Source organism: Echinops telfairi, unplaced genomic scaffold (genome assembly GCF_000313985.2).
Source record: "Echinops telfairi isolate 266 unplaced genomic scaffold, ASM31398v2 ScPeMD7_17;HRSCAF=63, whole genome shotgun sequence".
NCBI classification, from domain to species: Eukaryota; Metazoa; Chordata; class Mammalia; order Afrosoricida; family Tenrecidae; genus Echinops; species Echinops telfairi.
Genome location: NW_022103914.1, coordinates 3,494,389 through 3,514,167, shown reverse-complemented (window position 1 = coordinate 3,514,167; position 19,779 = coordinate 3,494,389). Strand labels below are relative to the sequence as shown.

General features: G+C 54.5%; 1 protein-coding gene across 1 annotated transcript in view; it reads left to right on the top strand.

The window, feature by feature from the left end:
- The window catches only part of ITGB5 (integrin subunit beta 5), a 159,664-nt gene that overhangs the window by 132,024 nt on the left and 7,861 nt on the right, over positions 1-19,779 (top strand). Inside the window, 2 exon segments of the mRNA XM_045287518.1 lie at positions 12,349-12,571; positions 18,680-18,783. Of these exon segments, the coding sequence (XP_045143453.1) occupies positions 12,349-12,571; positions 18,680-18,783 (327 nt within the window).

The window sequence follows — 19,779 nt, the reverse complement described above, 5'->3', positions numbered from 1 at the left end:
GGAAAGAAGTGGTGTTAGCAAACCCAGGGACAAGGGAACAAGAGGCTGTCAATCTTTATAAGAACAGACTGCCTCATCTTTCCCTACAGAGTTGATGGTGGGTTTGTACCACAGGTTATAGCCTAGTAACTGACTCACATTGCCTCCAAGACGCCTTTTAAAGGGAAGGACCTTTACAATTCAGGACCAAGGAAACCCAGGATGCAATTCTTCAATCAGGATATCCTCTGCTCAGCCATGCCCACTGACAGGCGTCTCTCTGGTTCTTGGCCTCTTAACCCCTCAGCCCTGTGCTCTGGTTTCTGCCCTGCTGGGGCCAGTATTGCAAAGCTCGTTAACCTGGTAGCACCCACTCCACCAGTGAGCCTTGGCCTGAAGGTCCTCAGCTCTCTCCCCTTTGTGGGCTGGTGCACCACCTATAGCCACCTTGCTCCATTCAGGGAGCCCCCTGCTCTCACACTGGTCTCCTGGTTCTGTTGCTATTTCTTTGCCACCGCTTCTTACTGTCTTAGGCCACCTCTGATATTTTCACATGCTCCGTCTCTGTCTGTCTTGGGGCTAGAAGTTTCTCAGCACAGAGGGACCTTGGGTCCAAAGGATACCCTCCATTCCCATCGCTGCTTCTTGGGTAGTGAGGCCCTCCTCTGCCTCTGGGATGACTCATGTCTAGCCTAGCAGGATGGCTTCACTAACCAATCCCTCTTCAGGGTTCCATACTCCTTATTGGCATGAACCTTCCCCCCATAAATTGCCAGAGACTTTATTTTCATTTTCAGCAAGCTACCCAATCCCGTTGGTGAGACACAAGCACCTCATTTGCATAGCCCCACCCAGTGGTAGATTATCGAATTAGCACGGTGAGCAAAGGCTTGCTTACTAATCTGCAATGAACAATTTCACATCTTTTCCCACCACATCAGAGGTCAAAGATTGCACATCCGTCCCTCTCCCTACCCCATAGCACCTTCCTAACAGAACCAAAGTCTCTTTTCAAATTTCCAGTCCCCGAGAGAGACTGAGCAACCAGTAAGCACAAATCAGCCTGTGCTTACCATATTGGGTAATCCACCTTTCATTGGTTGACAAGAGAAACAAATGCAGGCACACATGTATGTATATGAAAGAGCTTTATATCAAGAAGTAATTATATATCAAGAAAACATCCCAGCCCAATCCAGATCAAGTCCATAAGCCTGATACTTGTCCATAAGTCCCTCTACAGACTCACGCAGCCACATGCAATGATGTAGAATGCAGGAGATCACAGGCCGGTGGGTGCAAAGTCATGGGGATCCAATGGCAGGGCCCCTGGCAGCAATCAGGGTAAGGTGCAGAAAAGGGAAGGCCAAGAGAGGAGGGGAGGTTCCCAGGACCCTCCTTATGGGAAGGCCACGCCCACAAGGAGGCATCTGATTGACAGGCTAAACTCCACCCCACAGTTGTGTATACCCTGTTTCCCTGAAAATAAGACGGTGTCTTATATTAATTTTTGCTCCCAACGATGCGCTAGGTCTTATTTTCAGGGGATGTCTTATTTTTCCATGAAGAAGAATATGGTACATGTTTATTGTTGAACAACAAAATAAGGAAATTTATTACCTGTATATGGTACGGTAATAGTTGTCATCACAAAGCAGCATAACCAGACAAACTGTGAATCCTATAGTATCAAGAATTTCTTGTTACTACCATTATTTCCATGTACAACAATGTATGGTACATTTACTCATTTATTCAATGACAGTCATGTCATCATCTTCTGGAACATCATCATAGCAATCCAAACCCTTATTTACAGGGAGGTCTTATTTTCGGGGGGATGTCTTATATTTCAGCGAGAGGCAAAACTGTAAGTATGTCTTATTTTGGGTGGATGTCTTACTTTCAGGGAAACAGGGTAGCTTCAAGTTGACAGGAAATTATATAAGACCACCATTAGATCCCACCAGCCATTTGGTGGGGGTTACAAGAGCTTGGTAAGAAATACCGCCTAAAGGGATCCAGCGCCTGGCAGCAGTAAACACCAGCACCGTACAGTTTTCTGAGGCACGCAACCAAGAATCCCCCAGTCAGTGCAGTCCTGTGAAACAGACAAGGTGCTATCCCTCTTTATTGAGGTTGGATTGCTGCTCAGAGCCTGGAGGGTGGTGTGGGGGTGGGGAGTGGGCAAGATTGTGCAGTAGACAGAACGCATTCACAAACGCTTCCCCCACTGAATCAGCCCCCGGTGGGTTTGGAGTAGAGAGTGACGGTAGGAGACAGAACCGGGCTGATCGGGGAAGGCTTTCTGCTGGAGCTGAGAGGGGCTAGGCTTCCTTGGTATGGGGAGTGGCCCTAGTAGGTAAGCCTTTCAATCAGTAACTCAACCTTGAAGAGATACTGCTGTGTCTACAGGCTCAGGAAAGCCAAGGAGAGATGACGAGCCAGGTTTCCCAAGTGCTCTCTGTCCCTTCCCTCTGGCTCTGCAGGCGCCTGGAGCCCGCTGAGAGCCCCAGCAAGGGGGCAGGGACAGGCCCTCCCGTTGTCCTGGAACCAAAACCAGGGTGTGTGTGGGGGGTGGGGTGGGGGTACTGTGAGGAGGTGTGCGCGCGCACATTTCATGAAGACCAGGCTTGAAGATCCTCTGAGGTCCCAGGGCAGCACAGGGACATGTCAGGACACCGGGAGGGCCCTTACGTAACCCTAACCTGCTTGTCAACAGAGAACCAAGAATAGCACATGCTAGGAAGGAGCGATTTCCTCTTCCTGTACAACACCCCCGACCGAAGCCATAGTAACTCGGATGCCATGTATCTGGCTGCAAGAGGAGTCTCAGCGAGCTAGCTTCAAGGGTGTGTGACCCAGGCCAGCTCTCTTCAGCTGGGCATCCCCGCAGGCTCAGAGAAGGCCCCCAAGCACCCTGCCCCTGGGGTGTTTCTGGACCAGTTACACCTGGCTGCCCCTGGCTCAGCCCAGCAGGGTCGCAGGGCACCTGGGTCACACAGATGCTGGTGACCTGAAGCATAGAAGCCTGCTGACTTGTTTTTCTACCCTTTTTGGTCACTGTTGGGGAGGTACCAGGACCAGTGACGTCACCATGGACATCACTCATGGTGTACCCCCCATCACATGATCCACTCCCCCTCTCACCACATCAGCCAAGACAGAGACCCTCCTTTCTGCCCAGTAGTTGGCACCACAGCCGTCACCAGCACTCTGCTGGGTGAGGGGGATGAGGGTGGGGAGTGTGACCCCATTGGGCAGCAGGTGACACCCCCTCCTAGTGGTGCCACTGCTGGGGGGCCTCTCCCTCTGAGACATCAGCCACCCACGGCAACTGCAGACTCCAGGTCATTTTGTGTCACCCCTTTTTTATGAAGTCTGTCCCCAGCCCCCTCTAGTGCTGCCGCTGACTGGGCCCAGAGCTGTCCCCAGCACACAAGATCAGACTGCTGGTGGTGGAGGAATCCGCTCAAAGGAGCAAAGGCCCTCAAGCAAATCCCCCTTCTTCCTAAAACCACTTCCTGTTTACATGGCTGCCTCTTCGGGGAAGAGAGAGGAGGGAGGGGAGACTGTGGGCCTGAGAGACTGCTGACGGAGAGGGCTGTGGGAAAAACTGGGGGGGAGGGAAAAGGACAGGCGCGCCCCCCCTCCCCCATCCCAGGAGCTATGTGAGAGGCTACAGAGAGTGCCCCAGAGGGGAGGCCCAGACTGAGACGCGGAACACAGTGTCCGAGACAGATGGAGTTGGAAGACCTTGATGTTGTGTCTGTGTACGTGACGGGGATTGATGGTGTGCGTAAGAGGAAGCGCTCCTGACCATGTAATTCCGTGTTTGCTCTATGGCTTCTGTTGGGCTGACCAGTGTGTGAAGCCCGGGAGGAGTGAATGCTCACAGACAAGAACTGGGGCATGGATGGGCTTTTTATAGGGATGGGGGCGCGGGAGCGGAAAGGGAGGGGGGGGACTTGGGGAGTAGACGGCGGAGGCTGGAGGTGGAGGGAGGATTAGAACTGAATGTGGTGACACAAATCATTTTAAAGGTCTGGTGGGGGGTGTTCTGAAAAAATAAAAAGGAAGTGCCGGATAAATGTGTCCAGAAGGTGAACAAGATGCTGTGGGGGTGGGGGGCAAAGAGGGAGGAGGGAAGACCTGAGTTCAGAGCACCCCGCTCCTCGGCCCTTGGGAGCCGGTGCAGAGGGGAGCTGGGTGGGAACTGCTCTCGGACCAGCCGCAGAGGATGGTTTGTGGCCCGAGGACCTGGGGCCTGCCTGGGAGGATCTCGTGGCTCCTCAGCGAGGTGAGGAGCAGAGAGCTGCTTCCCACTGCTGCCCTCCCCGGCCAGCCCCTTCCACTCAGGAATCCTCCGTCCTCAGGCAGTTCTTTGAAGCTCACCCACGACTGGGCCTCTGCAGACCTGGAAGCCAGCCCGAGCATGGGGCAGGGGCCCGGAGCTGGAGGCTGCGCAGCCCGCCCTGGACATCCCGGTCACTTTGGGGGCAGTAGGCCATCTCTGAGGTGTCGGCTTCTCCGCCGAGTCTGTAGGGCTTGGTGGGAGCAGCTCCATCAGGCCCGGGAGATTCTGCAGGTGACCGTAGGCTCTCGGTCCTGAGTGTTCTGCCCACAGACTTGGGTGTCGAATACTGGTGGGCGCTGCCATGGGGTCGGTACCCATGCCACCGTGGCCCCAGCCACGCACCACAGAACCAAGCACTGCCCGTTCTGAGCCGCCCCACGGGTAGCTATGGATCAGACCTTGGTGATGATCTGTGGGATTTCTGCTGATTCTTAGGAAACTCTGCTGAGCCTTGGAGGAACACACCATAGCTTCTAGTTCGGTTAGTCTCTGCTCCAAGCTGGTAAACAGCGCTCCCTGGTCCAGGGTCTATCCCCCATGCTCCCCCTGACTTGTCCCGTGGCAATGACTGACTGTGACTGTGGTCCGAGCTCTGTCCGTTGGTTTTCCTGGGGTGGCCGGCATGCTGCTGTGGTGCTGGAAGCTGCATCTTAGAGAATCAGGTGCCCTTGACCCGAGCCAGGGTGAGTGTTTCCATGTGAAAGCCAGGCGCGGGATGAGGAGGAGTGGGGAAGAGCTGATGCGCTGGACTGCAGGCATCGGTGAAGGACACTGAAGGACAAATACATCTGCCCTGCAAGACGGGCCGCCAGAACACTCCTTAGAAGCGGGAAGGCAAGCCTGGGTCTCACACACTTTGGGCATGCTCTCAGGAGAGCCCGGTCGTGCTTGGTGAACTAGAGAGGCACATGCACTCCCACCTACCCACAACTGTGGGGAAGGCCCGAGACCAGGCATGTGTCACTGTTACACACAGGGCGGTTGTGAGTCCGAACCACAACAGTGACAAACCACTGTGGTGAAGCCAGGCGGCAGTGAAGGAGCACTTCCTATCGGCAAACACGATTGTAAATGCTTTACGTGGGTTTCGGTGATTTCACTTGCGCCACCAGCCCACGAGGGAGCCACTCTTATTGGGCCCGTTTAAAAATGAAGAGGCCACGGTTGGCCGAAGCGAACATCAGCCCCGTCTGGGAAAGGCACCAGAGGCCGCCGCCAGCAGTTTGGCCTCAGCACCTGGAATCTCCCTGTGAACCGGTGCAGCGACTGCCTCGTTCTGAATCTGTCCTGCTCCCCCAGCTCTGGCCTCTGCCACCGAGTTCTCCGATCGACGGGCTCCCCTTCATCCTCCTGCTTGAAACTGGAGGTCCTCGAGCCCAGTGCCTGTCTCACATCCTGACGCTGCTGTGCCTGGCACCTGCGGCTCCCTGTCCCCGGCACGGGGCCCGCCTTCCTCAGTAGATCGGCCATGGCCATAGCCACAGCTACCCTGGGCGCCCGCATGCACCAGTTGCCACGTTTGGGAAGCTAGTTGCAAGAGGGCCATGATTTCCAACAACCTGTCCACAGCGAAGCAGGGTCCTCATTCACAGACCAGGAACTGGGTCGTCGGAAAGGCTTGTCACGGCTGCGGGGTAGAGGAAGGGCTTGACTGTAGTCCAAGCCCACCCCCTCAGATCTTCATGCAGCTCCACCCCCTGACTTCAGACATGACCCTGAACTCCTCCACCACGGTCTGACCCTCACTCCGACCACAGCAGCCCCCTCAGCCCCCAGCCCCCCTCGTTCTTTCTCTGCTCCCGGCTGTGATTTCTTTAGAGCCTGCCGTCCCTGGGAGTGCTCCATTCCCTCCTCCCCAAACTCTCTCGTCTAAATCTTTCTCTTCCATCGGAAGAGCATGCAGGTTTGCCCCCTCCCTCTTTCCCTGTACCCACACTGCCAGATGATTTAGGGGAGTCCTCTAGACTGGCGACCACCAATTCTCCCCTCTCTTCATCCTGGCTCCCGTCCTCACGGGTCCACCAACCTCACATCACTAGCCAGTGGTGAGGTCCCATGGCCACCCCTGGCTTTGCCGTTCCTGGGCGCTCAGGGCCATTGATGCACGGCATCCTCTCCCCCTTCTCCCTTTGGCCCGCAGGCCAGTCTCCTCCCTCCTCTCCGGCAGCTCCGTCCAAGCCCGCTGCACGGACGCCCCTTCCACTGCCCATCCGGCTTTCCGTTTTATGAAAAGAGGCAGGGGCCGCGTGTTGGCGCGCAGCCCGCACAGGCACGGCTTTGCGGATGGGAAGCTGCTGAATTCTGTCAAGCTGAGACTCTGGGTAAAGAGACACATTTGTGGCTTCCTGCTCATTTAGCTGTCAATCATCCTAACAAAGGTAGTACTCATAATACCTTGCACGAGGGTAGCCTTTTACAGCTTACGCTGTTTTCACATGCCCTCAGTGCCCGGTCGCTGTGCAATGAAAATATTTGTATGGCTGCCCGGAACTGAAGGGGTGTCAGTAAATGCCACGTGCTTTGCCAAGGTGCCTAGGAGAGCGTTGTTAAATTCTCCAGCCGTCCTTAGCCAGGGCCGCGGTTCCAGCTTCTCGTTAGTTGTCGTGGAGCAATAGGTTCCTGATCCTGGGACAGCAGCAAATGACTCCCGCCACTTTAATGGTCCGTGCTCCTACCAGGGCGTCTGGAGAGGCGAGGGGCTGGCCCCAGATGTGGAAGAACTCCGAGCATTCGAGTGGTAGGAGGGGTGGCAACTGCAGGCGCTGAGCCGTTTGGATTGGCAGCAAGTGTGACTAGATCGCATCCTGTTTGCCCATTTCTCTGGGCCTTGTTTTCGAAGGGGATGTTTTGAAACTGTAAGCCATGCTGGCGAGTCAGTCATGTCTGCGTGCCACCTCCCCCAGCTGAGGCCCTGGGTGGAGGAGGATTGGGAGGCCAAACCCAGGCTCTGCAGAAAGGAATTTCATGAGATCGTTCGCCGAGTGTGCTGTGAGGGCCCTCTCGGTGACGAACTGCCCACAGAAACTCAGTGGGGGCTGTCGCAGGCTTCCCGAAGGCCAGGGAGTCAGGCTGCTTCAACGCTTCATGCAAGGGTTTTTCCTAATTTGGTTTGCTGACTCGCCAAATGTTTGATGCCCCAAAGCCACGTGCGTGAGGCTTTTCTGATGTCCCCCTTTTCTGATGTCCCCCAGCCCCTCCCGGTCCGTACCCCCTGAGGGGGCTGGAGCGGCCCATCTCCTGTTCTCTGCACACCGTGCCTCCTTTCTTCTTTAACTGCTTATTGTGAATTGAGTCAAGGTGCACCGAGCCAATCCGTTCTCCGTGCAACACCCTGTGTGCACGTGGTTTCATGGCACCCATCCCAGTCCTCCCGGCGTAACATCGCCCATCCCACTTCTTCCGTGGGATTTCCTGTTTCCATTTCTCCCTTTTCCCTAATCCTTTCTGCCGTCTGAACCTTGTCCTTGGGCAAATGCTGCCCCTGGCATCCCAAATGGTTGATTATTCTAAGGGTGTGCACCTCCCTGGTGTGCCTGCTCACCTACCAGACCTCTCTCTGGCTTGGCTGAAAATGAGCCATGGGGTGCGTTCAGTTCCAGGTCTGAAGGGTGACTGGGAGTCAGAGGCTCGGGGGTTCCTCCAGGCTGTACCCAACCCGTGAGCCTTTTTCTCCCCCTTTATCTGGGACATCCTCTGTGATCTCTCCAGAGTGGTCAGCAGTGGTAACCAGGGTCTAGTCTCAAGGTCACAGAGACCAGGATGCACATGGACCCCTGCGCCTTTGGACTCATTATCTCCTCGTGTCCTGCATTGGCTTCACTCGTCCTTGCTCTGCACAAGGAGAAAGCAATCGTTGCATCTGATGCGTCCGCTGGGAAGCTTTCAAGACTCCAGTCCCTACGTGCTCCAAAGTAGGAAGTAGACCCTTGCCTTTGTGACGATGCCATGCCAGTGACCTTGTGCACATCGTGTCTTGTCACTTCCCTGAGGTGCTCACGTGTTGAGGGAGACAGCCAAGAATGGCCTGTGTCTCAGGTGGAGGGTCCTGTCCCTCTTGCAGTAGCCATGGCAGGCAGGGGCCTTTGATGAGCCACCAGCTTCCCCTCTCTCTGGGATCTCTGAGCTGCATTGGCATTGGGCTGGGCGGTGGAGCTCTTAGCCTACAAGAGGCCAGACTGACCCGAAGGCCCCAGGTTTGCTAGCTGATCCCCTGTCAGGATGGAAACTCAAGAGGAGTAGCCCCCATCCCTCTCCAGTGAGCAGACCCGGCCACATCGATGCCCAGCCACCCAAGAGACAAGTGTACTTGCAACACATGCACACAATTCTCCCGAAACCCCAGCCTGTCAACAGAATTAATTACATGCTGTCTCTTTGCCAACCCTTTGGCCCTTTAGGCGAGACTATCAGATTCTATTTGGAGAATTGTGTGTCGCTGCTGCCAGATGCAGTTAGAGCAAGAAGGGGCACGGCGCTCACCGTCTTAGAAAAGGCAGTCCCTCTAGTCCAGCCGCAGTGTGCTCAGGGCTTGTCAATGCAGCACTGCCCTGCGACCTCTCACTGTGGGTCGTTCTGCTTTGTGGGAGATGTGGAGCCCTGTGAAGAAGGCCACCCCCCAGAAATGCGCTGATCCCTGCAGCTCAGGTGGAAATGCGTTTCCACACGGCTGCGTTGATGGCTGGCTGGAAGTGGAGTGTGGGGTGTGGGGCACGCCAAGGGAACAGCCTGTGCGATGCTCGGGGTGCAGTCCGGGTGGTGGGTGAAGGTGGTTCGTGATAGGATTATTTCGTCTGTGCTGCAGGTTTGCACATGTTCATAGCATGTTATGGGCGTGGGGGGAGAATGACCCCACTCCCCTCACCCCCTGTAGTGAACCATTTTCATTTAAAACGGACTCGACCAATGGGGTCCCTGAGGTCCAGTAATGAGGGGGCTTCGGGATTGGTTCTCTTCCTTTTGGGAAGAGTTCCGGTGGGGTGTGGGGGAGGGGCAGAGCTTGCTGTGTACTGAGGGAGGCAGGGACAGGGCCACCTGCCAGGATGAGCGCTTTCCTGTCCCCCCCCCCTCAGCCCCCCAGAGATGTAACCTGTGAGCTTCAGGGGTCCCGCGACTCATCCAGCACCCCAGCTTCTAAGTAGCCAAGGCCGCATTCCGCAGCGTCCTCCTGGCCTGGGTCTGGCTCTCCTCCTCTCTCCCGGAATACTAGGCATACGCCCCCGCTGCTGCCTGGTGGACACGAGGGAGGACAGGCTGCTGGGCCGCCTCACCGCAGAGCCTGTCCATACACTGAGCTGGCAGCCTGGGCCCTCCAGATGGTCTCGCTGCTGCCCACAGATCCAGGCTGGACCTAGCTGGGCAGACCGGGGGAGGGGAAAGGGGCGAGAAGTAAGGGAAAGCTTCCGGAGCGGGGGTTCTGACCTATATTGTGGGTCACACCTTTGGCGGTCACAGAGAAGGTACTGGGGTAACTGACTTAGATGTGGAAGCAAAATGCAAGGAACCCCCCACCCCACCCGCCGTGTGCGTGCACACACTCGCATACACACACACACACACACCATCCCTTCTCTCTCTGGTCTCACACTGTCCGTAAACACAGACACATGGTTGGACTCCTGTGGGTCTTAGCAGGCTGGCATCAGGAAGGGAAGTCGGCTGCAAACACAGCACAGGGGTGAGTCTTTGGGAAACAGCGCGGGTACCTGGAGCACTGCCCTCCACCCCTGTGAATCTGGGCATTGAGAGCCCGCCCCCTTGCTGTCCAACTTGGGTTGACCCTGCTTTGCACTGCTTAGTGCACATGTCTGCAGAAGCTCCGGGTGGTGCCCAGCCCCTCCCGACTGCAGGCTGTGAGAGGCTCCCTCCCGCCTGGAGGAGCAGGGCCGCCCTCCAGGGGCTTTGGTCTTGGCCATGTCATGCTTGGCACTCGGTCCGCAGAAGGAACCCTGGCTCCCACACTGAGGGCCCTGGGCTCTGATGCCAGTTGTCTGAGCTGAAGCCTGGCACTACTGCCACCAGCTGTCTGAGCTTCATCTAGCTGCAGCTCCCTGCCCTCCGTCTCTGACCCAGTGTCATCTCTCGTAAACCAAGGAGGATGACCATACTACCCCCACCTCATCTGATTTGTTTTATTGACCATTTTATTGACTATAAGGCACTCGTTTGTTGTTTGTTGCCTTCCAGTCTGTTCCGATTCATCGCGACTGTGTGCAACAACACAAAGCCTCCCGCGGTCCTTCCCCCGCTAACCCACCACCAAGGGTGGAGCCTCCGTCTGGGAACCGGTCCACCCAGTAGCCTGTCCAGAGTACGGGAGGCACAGTTGCACCATCCTCACGTCGAATGAGCCTCCCGACTGTATTTCTTCCAAGCAGACTTGTTGGGTCTCTGGCAGCCCATGGGATGGTCTATATTCTCCACCAGGCCCCCAATCCCAGTCCCGCAGTCCTTCTGTTGTCCATCCGTCCGCATTCATTGTCCGGCCTTTGCCTGCATTTGAGGGGATTGAAAAGACCAGGGCATCAGTCAAGTGTGCCTTAGATCTGTGAATTTGTTATGTGACACGTAAAATGATCAGAATAGGGTCTGGCACACATGTGTTGGCGGGTGGGGGGGGGGCCTTTAAAAGGTTTGTGGGAGAATTCCATTATTTATTTAATTTTCTTTTTCATAAGCTTTTTGGAATCCCCTCGCCTACGTACCCTGGGTAGTATACACAGCTAACACCCTCGGCTGTTAACTGAACGGTGGGCGGTGTGAGCCCGCCCAGCAGGACCTGAAGAAAGGCCTGGTGCTTGACTTCCCCGAACATCAGCAGGAAAACAGACCTCCACGGAGCTCCACTGTTTCGTTTTCACATTTTATTGGGGGCTCCTACAGCCCTTACCACACTCCAGCCATCCATCCATCCATTGTGTCAAGCACGTTTGTGCATTTGTTGCCAGCATCATTCTCAAAACATCTTCTCTCTCCTTGAGCCCTTGGCTGGTCATTCATGGAGCCCAGCTGTGTTCTGACCACAGAGACGCCATGAGTCTCAGCGTCAGCTCGGGGCCAGCCTGTGCGAGTGTCAACTGCTGTTGCCACACAGCCTCCTGCCTCCGGGTGCAAGTCTCCCCTCTGACAAGGGCCTCCTCGTTACACCCGGCCCAACCAGCCCACCCAGAGCTGCATTCCCTGGCTGGTAGCTAGCCCTGCTCCATCTTCACAGCCAGCCAGGCAGCACCTTGTTTCTGCCATCACACTGCCTCCTCCTGTTTAAGAAAAAAAAAATAATAATTTTATTGGGCGCTCTTACAGCTCTTATAACAATCCATGCATCAGTTGTATTAAGCGTATTCGTACAAAGGTTGTCATCATTGTTTTCTAAACATTTACTTTCTATTTGAGCCCTTGGTATCAGCTCCTCCTCGTGCCCCTCAACCCTCATGACCCCTTGATAAATGGTAAATTATTATTATTATTTTCATATCTTACACGGACCACTGTCTCCCTTCACCCACATTTCTGTTCGTCCCCCTGGGTGGGTGGGTGGGGGGGGGTTATGGGTCAATCACTGCGGTTGGTTCCCAAGCTGCCTCCTTCTGTAGTCAAATCTCCCCCTCTTATAAGAGACCCTGCTTTATCGCATCTGCAAAGTCCCCTTTGCCATGGAACCTAACATTCCCACTGTCCAGGGGTTAGGACGCAGGCATCATTGGGGGGGGGGGGGCGTCATTATTCAGCCAAGCGCAACCACTGAGGCAGGTAGCGGAAAACCCTCCAGCTCCTGGTCCTGGCAGATTGGCCAAATTCCAGACCAACGTGGGCCCAGCCAGACCAGATGCCTACAGCACCCCCTGCAGTCGATCCTCTGCTGTAGTAGCGCACCCCCGCGCCCTCCCCCACCCTCGGGCAAGATCACCAAGGCCAAGGCAGAGCCCCTGAATGCTCACGGCTGCATCAGGGAGGCTGGCCACGCGCTCCCGGTGTGTGCAGGCCCCGGCCCTGACATGCCCCCTGTGTTCTTTCAGGCCATGGCGAGTGCCATTGTGGAGAGTGCAAGTGCCATGCGGGTTACATCGGGGACAGCTGCAACTGCTCGACAGACATCAGCACCTGCCAGGCCAAGGACGGCCAGACCTGCAGTGACCGCGGGCACTGTGTCTGTGGACAGTGCCAGTGCACGGAGCCAGGAGCCTTTGGGGAGACGTGTGAAAAGTGCCCAACCTGCCCTGATGCCTGCAGCACCAAGAGGTACTGGGTGGACACACACGCTCACACGCACACACACGCGCACACACGCACGCGCACACACGCATGCGCACACACGCACACACACACGCGCGCACACGCGCGCACACGCACACACACACACACACGCACTCACACGCATGCCTGGGTACTCCAGCTGGTCTCCCCCTCACAAGTCTCGCTCGGCCCTTGTCTTCCAGCCAGGGGCCCTCGGGGCCAGGCCAACCTCTCACAACGTCCCCAGCTCCCCACAGCCTGGGCTTCCACCCCCCACCCCCCACCCCCCTTGCCTTGCTGGGGAGCAAAACTCTTACAAAAGTTAACTCAGCTGGCGTTTCCCAGAATAGCGTCTTAGAAACACTGCTTCCATGGGGATTTTGTAGGAAAATAAAAATAAAACAAAACACCTCCACCGTGATGCTAACCCTAAACAAATTTAGAAATGATGGGACGAATGAGTTAAACGAAATTAAAATGCCGAACACACCAAAAATAGTCTCTCCTCCAAGCCGTGAGTGCTGGTGCGACCCCTCCCCAGTACCTTCTCCCAAACAGCGTGTTTCACAGGGCACTCACTCCAGAAAGGCTGCTCTTCAGCAAAACATAATGAGAAGGTAAATTGCATAGGAAAAGACACCCGACCTAGATAGGGCGTGCCAGAGACAAACTGCAAGGACATTTGGATTTTCTGCTCCATTTATACAGAGAACAGCGTGTTGGCTCTGTGCTGCTGCAGGACGCAGGGTGGGCTGTAGCCCGGCCCCATGGCTCTGCCCTTCACACCCTGCAGGAGTGTGAGAGGAGGGAACTCAGGGGTTCAGGGAGCCAAAGCCTTCTGGGGAGCAAGGGTGACGTTTGCGGCAGAAATGTGTGGCTGAAACAGCTGTGTCATCATTATCTGTGCCAAGAGGCCAGGAGGCAGGGCGCAGATCATGAGAAACAAATAATAACACAGCGGCCTTTCTCTGGCCGGGGCAGGCAACTGCGTGATTTTGTTTTGGCAGTGTTCCCTTGCTAGAGCGTCTGGCTCTCGCTGAGGGAAACGAGTTCATGCTCCTGAGCCGCATGGCTGCCGGGCAGCCGTGCTCAGAGCTGCGCTGGAGCAGTGAAAGCCAGCCCCGGGGTGAACACTTGCCTCTAGTGAGCCGGGCTCCCGAGTGCGAGGCAAAACAGACAGGACTGAGTTTGGTTTAGTTCATTATGTGGTGCCGGAGGATGCACTTCCTGCCTGCTGAGGTGCGGAGCCAGGCAACGTGGTAGAATTCTCTCCTTCCGGGCAGGGACCCTGGGTTCCCTTCTGGCCCGGGCACATCTTGAGCAGCCTGCACCCCTCTGCCAGGGGCGTCTCGCATGTGGCTATGCTGAAGAGCAGCCTCTGGGCGTGCAGCCAGAGACTAGGAAGAAAGGCCTGGTGACCTCCTTTTAAAAACCAGCCAATGGGAGCCCAGCGGGCTGCACCCCACCGTGGGTGGGCAGCTATTTGTTCCTTGTCCATGAGCTCGCACCAGGGTGGGTTTGATGGCAGCCACCATCAGCCCTAGAGCAATGCCCACCCAAGCAGCCCCAGGAGGAAGCCAGGTGCCAGCAGCGGGACTCATTTCTGAGCATTGACATCACAGGCATTCGCTCCACGTGGCCCCGCCCGGCGCCCCGCCCAGATAACCGCCCCTGCCGCACACTGGAGAATCTGCTCTTGGTCCACAGGGCGTACTAGATGAATGAGGGCGGAGGGCAAGCGGGCAGCACCCAGGGAATACATAAAAAGAGATAAGACCCTCACCTTCCCGTCCTGGGGAGCAGGCAGAATTGCCCAACGGTCAGGTCAGGGACTCCAGGGGCAAGCACGGAGCCTTAACATGTGTACAGCACTTAGGTCCAGGGAGACAGATTTTGCAGTTGACTCGATTAGCCATTGATCAATCCCAAAGGAACAGAGAGATACCAGAAAGGGAGCTCCCTCTCCCTCCCCTCCCCGCCCCTCCCTTCCCTCTCCTCTCCTCTCCTCCCCACACTGACCCTCTGTCTCCTTCACAGCCTGGTTGCAACTTTTTTTTTAAAGCAAAGTCCTTGACAGTGACTTCTTTAGGGCTGGTTTTTGACTTGCCACTTTGTTGGGAGCCACCTGTCCTTGAAGTCCTAAGTCCCTTTGTTTCACCTGGGCTCTCCCAGCAGCCAGTTGCCACTTTCTGACCAGACTGACCTAAACACTTCCGGGGGAGGGCCACACTCAGCCTCAGCTGGTTTCAGTTAGCATACTGCTAAACAAAGCCTCCGCCGCATGCTATTTTTAAAGGCCAGATTGTGTTAGTACATGGCTGCAGTAGAGGACAAGGTTTGTGGCAGTCCATGGGCACAGACGGTAGACCGATAGGCTCAGATGGATCATTAGGGAGCATTTCCTGGGAGTGGCCCTGAGCTGTGGTTTCATGGCAACAGGCAGGGCATGCAGCTGGAGGCCTGCTGAGTACCGCTGGGCCCTGGCCCAAAGCAGAGCCTCTCTGCCACATGTGAATCCCAAAGGCTGGAGGAGAGGCCGCCAGCATGAATGACCAGACCGGGAGCCACCCTTCCTGGGGCCCCCGCCAAGGCTCTGTAGCCTGCTCTCTGGGGCCCGGCTCGTCAATCGTGGGGGAATGCAAACAGTACCAACTTCTGTTTCTCACTCCGGAATGTTTCTGTGCAGTCAGTCCTAGGAGACTGAGGCTCTGTGGCCAATTTTGGAATCTCGGAATTCTTAAACGTTTAGAACCCTCCTTGCAAATGCTGCTCCACTTTCCCTTTGTGATCTGCCGAGCTGCTTGCCCATCCCTTGCTTTTAATTTTGGGTGAGAACATGTAACCATTCAACCACTTGTATGAGTACATAGGTCCCATACATCTCCTCCTGTCACTACCCCACCGTCAACCCACAATTCTTCACTGCTGTCCACTCAGACTCTCTGCCCACTCCGTTCTCATCCGTGCCTTAGAACAACTGTTGTCATTTTGGTCCGATATAGGTAATTCCTGTAAAAGGCTCAGAGAAAACAGTAGGTGTGTTAGTCTGGGTAGACTAGAGAAACAAATTAGTAGGCACTCATATGTGTATAAGAAAGAGCTTTGATTCTATGATGCTCACCTTCCCGACACAACCGCTGAAGACAAAGCGAGTGAATAAGCAACTGTGGCGAAGAAAGCTGATGGTGCCCGGCTATCAAAAGATATAGCATCTGGGGTCTTAAAGGCTTGAAGGTAAACAAGCGGCCATCTAGCTTAGAAGCAACAAAGCCCACATGGAAGAAGCACACCAGCCTTTGCGATCACAAGGTGTTGAAGGGATCAGGTATCAGGCATCATCAGAACAAAAAATCTTATCATAGTGAATGAGTCGGGGAGTGCGGAGTAGAGAACCAAAGCCCATTTGTAGGCCACTGGACATCCCCTTGCAGAGGGGTCTCAGGGAGGAGACGAGCCAGTCAGGGTGCAGTGTAGCAACGATGAAACATACAACTTTCCTCTAGTTCTTAAATGCTTCCTCCTCCCCCACTATCATGATCCCAATTCTACCTTACAAGTCTAACTAGACCAGAGGAGGTACACTGGTACAGATAGGAACTGGAAACACAGGGAATCCAGGGCGGATGATCCCTTCAGGACCAGTGGTGTGAGTGGCGATGCTGGGAGGATGGAGGGAGGGTGGGTTGGAAAGGGGGAACCGATTACAAGGATCTACATGTGACCTCCTCCCTGGGGGATGAACAACAGAAAAGTGGGTGAAGGTAGATGTCGGACAGGGCAAGATATGACAAAAATGATAATTTATAAATTATCAAGTGTTCATGAGGGAGGGGGAGCAGGGACGGAGGATAAAAATGAGGCGCCGATGCCAGAGGCTTAGATGGAGAGGAAATGTTTTGAGAATGATGAGGGCAATGAATGTACAAATGTGCTTTACACAATTGATGTATGTATGGATTGTGATAAGAGTTGTATGAGCCCCTAATAAAAAAAATTTTTTTTAAAGAAAGAGCTTTATATACAAGAGCAAGTGAACATTGAGGAAGCAACCCAGCCCAGTCCAGATCAAGTCCTTAAGTCTGATATTAGCCCATAAGTCCAATACTAATCTAAAAAGTCCTCTTCAGACTCACGAAACACATGCCATGACGCCGAATGCAGGAAGATCACAGGCCAGTTGGCAGGAAGTCTTGTGGATCCAGTGTCATTGTAAGCATCTCAGCACTGGCAGGGGTCTCCAAGTGGCTTCTCCTCAGGGATGTCTCAGGGAGGGAGCAGAAAGAGAGATGGTGTCCCACCTCCAAGGAGGAAATACAGGAGTTCCCAGAATCCTCAGGAGAAGGCCATGCCCACACAGAGACCTCATTGGGTATATCCTGATTGACCATTGGACTCTACCCCTACACTCTTGATCCTCAAATTGACACCCGATTATGTAACTACCACAATAGGGAGAGTTGGTTCAAAGTTTTAAATGGTCTCTAGGTACTAGATTCAGGGAATCTTCCAATCTCGTAAGCCTGGTTTCCCATTAAGAATTTGAAGTTCAAAAAACAAAAAGTTTTAATAAAAAGAATTTGAAGTTCCATTCCAGTTTTCCTCCTTTTTCATCAAGAGCCATCCACCAGGTCCCTGGTCAAGACACTTAGCGATGGTAGCCAGGTGCCATCCAGTTTCCTCTGGTCTGGTGAGGGGGGATCAGGAAGGTAACCCAAACTACAGACTGGCTCCTTCTCGAATTCCAGGGCCTCTTCCTCAAGTCCTGGGAAGTCACTGTTTGGTTGCATAGCCCCCTTTACTCCCACCTGCCTTCCAGCCCTGGGTGAGAAGACGAGGTTTTTGACACCTGAAAAGAGTGACAGTCCCGGAAACTCGCCAGGCAGTTCTGCACTGACAGGGTGACTGTGAGTCAGCATTGGCTCGGTGGCAGTGAGCTTGGCTTGGGTGGTTCAGCCCCTGGAAACCACTAGTATGTATTGGGCGCTGTATGCTTGCCTGTTCTTGTCTTTTTATATAAATAAGGGAGAAGTACAAATTGATCCTTTTGTGATTGACTCATTTACGCCTGCATCATCTCGCCATGCTGCATCCGTGGTGTAGCGTGTGTCGGGGCTGTATTTCTCCTATGGGCTGAGCGGTACAGTAGTCCATCAGGAGCATGTGCCACACTCTGTTTACCCACTCACTGTTGAAGATGGACGTTTAGGCTGAGCAGTGCTCCGGTGAACATTGCCTCTCTTTGCACGAATACATTTGTCTAAGTTGCATGAGGTCCCAGTGATCTTATTTTGTCTTCTGTTCTGCATTTTTGGTTCGATTGGATCCCCTACTATTAAAGACAGGGGCCCTGCCCTGGTAGCAGAGTGGTTACGAGTCGGGGCTGCCAACTACAAGTTCAAAACCACCAGCCACTCTGCAGGAGAAAGGAAAGCTTTCTACACCCGTGAAGAGTGTAGAGCCCTTGGGGAGGTTCTGCCCTGTCCTGTAGGGTCCTTGTCAACTCCATGGCAGTGGGAAGGAAAAAGAAAGGACCGTTTAAGGAAACTAGGCCCCATAGTTTTGCCCCTGTGTTTTCTTTCAGGACCTTTATAGTCTTTGTCTTAACAGTTTGATCATGGGTTCATCTTGTATTCGTTTTGATGGATGGTGTGAGGGCTGGCTCTGCTGCATTTTTCTCCGTGTTGAAATCGCCTGTCCGCTTTTCATGTTCAGAGAGTGGTGTGAAGCTTGACGAGGCTTATCTGAGCCTAGCATCCAGTTTGTCACCCAGAAACTTACTTTCTTAGAACGAGTGTCTCAGGCGTTTGATGCACAGAGGGCAGTTGGAGTTGGCTCCCGGTATCAGAATTTGGAAGGTCTGCAACATGAGCCTTGGCATATAGACCAGACATGCCTCTCAATTCACATACGTATGTCTCCCACCCCACCCCAGCACCCCCCAGCTTCCCTGCTTAACAGAAAGCTTCCCTGAGGGCAAACACTGTACCTGAAGCTGAGGAGGAGCGAAATCTTTCAAGTTGTTGTGGGGTGTGTATTGTTTGGAGCACAGTGGTGTGTGTGAAGCTGTGTATGCCACAACGTCTAACGCCCACATGTGTTTCTTCTTTCCCAAAGAGACTGTGTCGAGTGCTTGCTGCATCACTCGGGGCAACCAGCAGGTAACCAGACGTGTCACAACCATTGCAAAGACGAGGTGATCACGTGGGTGGACAGCATTGGTGAGTGTGTGCACGAGGGAGGGGCCCTAGACTTCTGCCCTCTTTAGAACCTTGTCGGGTGCCTAGAGATTTTATCTCTCCAGGGGGCCACCTTCAGGGCTATTAGGTAGAGAGGGAGTAGTTTGACTCTGGAGTTAGAAGGACAGCCTGGATTTTGTGGCCATCACAGCTGGATCCCAGGTTCTGCCTTGTGCTGCCCCCGTTCCGGTGCCCAGTCCCTTGCTAGCCACCGTCTCTTTGCCTGAGCTCTCTGGAAAGTCTGGGGCATAAGTAATATCTGCTGGAATAAGTCATATCCTCTGCTACGCAAACTCCACGTAAGTTGATTGTCACTTCCTGAACGTCCAGGGGAATGTCCTGGTCGGTCTGAGCCTCCGTGTGGTCATTCTGGAAGGCAGGCACCCTCTGCGGGATCCTGAGAACCCTCTCCATCCCGCCAGCCAGTGGGGGGACATGTGAGAGGAAAGTCCCCAGGGAGATATTGTTTGCTCGCATGGGTCAGACCTTGATGGGAAGCATATTGCTCTACACACATTTCCTGGGCTACAACTGAGTTGTCCGGCCACATTTAACTACAAGGGTGGCTGGGAAATGTACTCCCAGTCCAGAAGGAAGACTAGGTGGATAACTAGCCAGCCTCATCTGCTTTGGACCACCGCCCAGGCTGGTTCATGTAGTGCTGCAGTTAGCGAGGGAGGCAGGCTTCTCAGTGGTGTCCAGGCTGGACCTGGGACTGAGTGCCACCCTGGCTCCTCCCCCACCTGCAGGACATCCACTTTTGCCCACCTCCCCCACCCCTTGTTCTCAGGTCTTACCCCGCACTCACGTCTTGGGCTCATCTCATGCTGAAAACTCTAGTGTTAGCCACCCCCCCAACCCCCACCTTTACCCTGTGGACAAATACCTACAAGTGCTCTCCACTGGACGCTGCCGGAGGAGATGGGCTGCCTCTTTGGCTAACTGGGAAGATCAGACACAGGCTCCAAAAATTTAATT